The sequence below is a fragment of the Fomitiporia mediterranea genome (genome assembly GCF_000271605.1).
Source record: "Fomitiporia mediterranea MF3/22 unplaced genomic scaffold FOMMEscaffold_27, whole genome shotgun sequence".
NCBI lineage: Eukaryota > Fungi > Basidiomycota > Agaricomycetes > Hymenochaetales > Hymenochaetaceae > Fomitiporia > Fomitiporia mediterranea.
Genome location: NW_006760412.1, coordinates 239 through 4,611, shown reverse-complemented (window position 1 = coordinate 4,611; position 4,373 = coordinate 239). Strand labels below are relative to the sequence as shown.

The 4,373-nt window shown below is 40.9% G+C and overlaps 2 protein-coding genes across 2 annotated transcripts; both read left to right on the top strand.

Moving 5' to 3' along the window:
• Positions 1 to 211: 211 nt before the first annotated feature.
• On the top strand, positions 212 to 472 carry FOMMEDRAFT_162787 (uncharacterized protein; the record flags this gene model as incomplete). The annotated part of the gene is made up of 2 exons (XM_007272080.1): positions 212 to 308; positions 372 to 472. 2 exons carry the CDS (start codon positions 212 to 214, stop codon positions 470 to 472), a joined length of 198 nt encoding a protein of 65 aa, XP_007272142.1.
• Positions 473 to 1,255: 783 nt separating this feature from the next.
• FOMMEDRAFT_24335 (uncharacterized protein) lies at positions 1,256 to 2,515 on the top strand. Its single transcript, XM_007272079.1, has 3 exons — positions 1,256 to 1,515; positions 1,609 to 2,171; positions 2,231 to 2,515. The coding sequence occupies exons 1-2, from the start codon at positions 1,371 to 1,373 to the stop codon at positions 2,133 to 2,135; spliced, it is 672 nt and encodes a 223-aa protein (XP_007272141.1). The 5' UTR covers positions 1,256 to 1,370; the 3' UTR covers positions 2,136 to 2,171; positions 2,231 to 2,515.
• The last annotated feature ends 1,858 nt before the right edge of the window (positions 2,516 to 4,373 follow it).

Here is a 4,373-nt window from a genome sequence, read left to right as displayed (position 1 = left end):
CAGTCCAAGCAAAGCAAAACTTTATTCCTTGTTCTTTACTGTTCAATGTATGGCTACTAAACTTGACTCTCCTATCTGGTTATTGTCTCCCAAAATATTTATTCCCTTTATGTATATTCACTCCTCTCCCGTCCTATGCCAAAGACGCCGCAGTCCCAGCCGCCCAGTCAAGCAGCCAGCCAATGCCCCTGCCCCTGACAAATTAGACAAGATGTCCGAAATCACTCTCAGAAAGAAGAAGAACGCTGACGCTCAGGCTGCTTTCCGTGCACGCCGTGCCAACTATATTGCCACCCTCGAAGAGACAGGTCCGTCTGCTGCTAAGTACCTAAATATTCATGTTCCGACAACTAAGTGTCCGTAAATCGCAGTAACCAGCTTAGAGGCAGTTGTAGTCCAGCTTCAGGACTCGTGTCGCGAGGCTCGCGCCGAAGCCTCAGAATTGCGTCAGGAAAACCACTACAGTGTCTAGTCTGTAGATTATGTAGTATATACAAAAATATATTACTTTTGTACTTAGATACAAAGAATAATACTCTAACTCATCTCTTAAATTTTTTTTCTCTCAGGTCCGGTTATGGACCGGTCCAGAACCGGACTGGAACTTGGGTCCGGTCCACTACCCGTCCACATAGGTCCGGTCCCCAGTCCGGGACACTCCCGGACCGCAGATTTGGTCCGGTCCTGAGTCCAGGTGAAGTATGCCCGGACCGGACCAGGACCGGACTTCAGCAACTATAGTTGATATATAGTATGAATCCTGTATGTGAATCTATGCTGGTCAGACCAACAGGCAGGATTCACATCATGACCCACCTTCCAGAATTGTAAAGTGAATTGTGCCTTGAATTGTAAAGTCTGACCACTCTATTTTTATTCTGTCAGAAATCAAATGGAAGTGTATCAAAATGCAAATACATATACTTGAATTATAATTCTTTCAAGACATTTGAACAATATGAAGACATCAAGTTATTCATAAGATTGTGATAACATAGTAAGAAGATAAGACAAGATACACAAGATAGCAAACAACAAAATGTGTAGTAATAGGGTACAGAACAGAAATGTCAATTTTTTTTGAGATACTTTAGGGTGTGGAAAAACAAAGAATGCAAATAGAGACTATGTAGCACATTTATGGAAGTATGTCAGAGCAGTGTTCAAGCATACTTAATATGTCAACAGAATTTTTATTTGTGTGCTCAGACTCTGACGGTATTATTAGAAACAGTTTCCAAATGTGTAGTATGTAGTGAGTGTCTGAGAGTGTGTCTAATACAGCACAATAGCACGTCCAAACACATCTAAAAGCACGTCTGCTCTCTTCCCCCCCTCCAATGCCCATCTTGTCCTCCACTCCATCCACCATGTCCGCCCTCTACAGCTATCCGTCGCGTCCACCGCCCATGAAGCGCCGTCGCACGGCCACCACCGTGCTCGCGGGCAATTTCGACCCGCGTCCACCTCGCGACGTCCTCACAAGCCCCCTCAAAGGCATCTGTCCCTACAAGCCTGTCGAGGGCAATGAGGAAGATAGGGGGGTCAGACGGTTGGAACGGAAGAAGAGGGAGAAGGAAAAGAAACGGCTCAAGAAGCAGCACGCACGCGCAGAGCAGGCAGACGGCACGCGCCGCCAGATCAGCATCGGCGCGGGCGCAGTCTCCGCAGGGCCATCCACGGCAACCACAGTACATGGTAGAATTGCTGCAGTGCCAACCGTCAACAGCAGCGTGTTGTCCTTCTGGCGTATACGTGGACCCCCTGTTGCCCCTACACGCTCCGTTTCGCCCACACCGCCACCAGAACTCTCCTTACCACCAACCCCCGGCCCGTCAATTTTGTCAACCATGTCCTTCGGCTCCTCCAAGTACCCACGCACTCCTGAGGATGGCCTTACACTTCTCGACCATGCGTTTAAGTCGGCATCGCCTCCTCCGCAGTCCAAGCCGCGCAAGAGGCGCATTGCCTCTAGGAGAGGTTGGAAGGGTTGGGTTGAAGGTTCCCCACCGCCTTCAAACAAGTTAATCAACCTTGACGAGGCCCCTGTGATGGTAGAAAGGCGGCTGCGCAGTGGCAAGAACTTCGATGCCATTTCTGAAGGCAAAGAAACCTGGGTCACTCTAAGTTCGTAATTCCCGTGTCCAACCTGTACCCTACCACCTAAAATTCTAAAACCTCGTCTCCAATTACTTCAACCGCCACGATTTATCTTAAAAACGCTACGGACCTTATCAATCCTCTTGCTGTCGTCTAATCAGCGGTTGTTTCCTGTATCTGTGTGCGATCCCTGCTTCCTCTTTTCTTCCTTTATTCAACGCAACCGCTGGATGTACTTTATCACTGTTTCGGGTTTGATCTTCTTTTTCACTGCCTTTGTTCCTCCGTTATCTAGAACCACTTTGATTCCTCTTTCTTACCCTTTCACCTGCCATCGTCGCTCTATCCGTAGTATACCTGGAATGTCGCTGCCTTGCTAGCAAGACACTGTCAATTTGTCATCGTCGTGTGCTGTCTGAAGTCTTGCAATTTTTTTTGAACAAATGCACCACCAGTGACGCCCGCATGGCGTCAGCACCTAAGGTATAGTGAAAGTCCACCGGATGCTGTACAACTAATGCTTACAGAGCCAGAATGCAGATTGCTAGAATGTTATGGTGGAGATTGAAACTCCTACCTGTAAAGGTGCCAGTGTACAAGCCCCACAAGCAACCATCTTTCTAGTTTTTAGCATGTGGAGTAAAAGATTCAAAGACACTGACAGGGACGTTGTAGAAAAAGGAAGCCCTCCCTTAGTCACCGAGGAGGGCATTGAACATGCTTACATCAGCCAGTTGCGTAACATGCAACACGTTGTTACTTAAGCAAGGCAGACAAGTTCTAAAGCAAGTTTTTTCTTTGATTTTTCACTAAGAATTACATATTTTATTGAAAATATAGTTGGAATAATAATATACACAGCTAATATTAAAAGAAATAATATAAATGGTTGAGAAATGAGTAATATAGATGAGCTCATTGTGTCAATAATGAGCTCAATACTGTAAAGACATGTGTCACATTATAGACACTTACATTACATATGTATTGTCACAGAGTTATCTAAGCAGGGTGTTACACATATTATAGTCTATTGAGCAAAATATTTTTTATTAAGTCAGTATTATACTCAGTATTGTAATTTGTATACAGTATGAGGGGAAAACCAAACTCCCTTCTAATTAGAGGGACTACAAGGGCCATATAGCTCTCTAATTAGAATAGAGATAGTCTGTACCTTAGGTGGCCTCTAAGCATTTTTGACTTGCTTGCTTTATGTTGAAACATTATGTAAGCATACTTAATACATATTATGTAGACTAAAGTAAAATAAGTTTCTTTCTGTAACTTACAAGCTAAAATAAGGAGTAATAGTTGTACATAGAGTTATTTAGAGGTTTTATGAGTAAGAAAAAGATGTTATTTATAATTCTAGCTACTAAAAACACAGTTAAAGGCAAACTAGTCAGTCTAGTAAATATGTTGTATATTATTACATTATGTAATCTTATACAACACAACTGACACATATTACACAGGTTGTATACTTCTTAACTTGTCCTCTTACCAATTCTATCTTTCTTATACTAACTGTATAAGTATCTACTATTAAGACTACAAGTGTTTTTAGGTCCCTTTTAGTATTCTAGACCCTCTCAGGTATTGTTAGTATATTTCAGACCTATTTCTTTAGGACTGGCTCTTTTGACTAACAGTATAAATACTAGTCTTTCATTATTTTCACATAGTATGTTCTTACTACAGGTGTGATCTTTGACTCTAGTAATAGTGTTACTTATGTCCTACTAGCTTATTTTACAGTTTTTAGTACTAGTATTTATACTAATTGATTCCTCTCAAGAAAATTCAGGACTTTAGTATTTATACTAAACAGTATTAGTTGTTAGATATTAATGTTTTTACTACAAGTTGTGCTTTAGAATTACTTAGTACTCTTCAGAATAAGTATTAGGTTAATATACTTAGTACTAGTCTATTAATATTTGTAAGTTTTCTTTTGTATTATAGAATCTTACTCTTACTAAAAATAAATAGCAAGTTAGCTACTCAGAAGCTTTTTAAAGTACAAAATACTATTGTCTTGTAAAACAATATAATTTTATTTAAAGTTCCTCTTATAGTACATATACTTCTTATATAACTGTTCCTCTTATATAAGTTGTATTTTATAATATTATTGTAACTATACTACACTATATGTAGTTATGTCTCTAATGTTAGGAGAGTAGTGTCTCTAGATTGATAACACACTCAAACTGCAAATGTATATTACAACCTTATAACTAACTATATTCTAAAGCTACTAGCTGGGA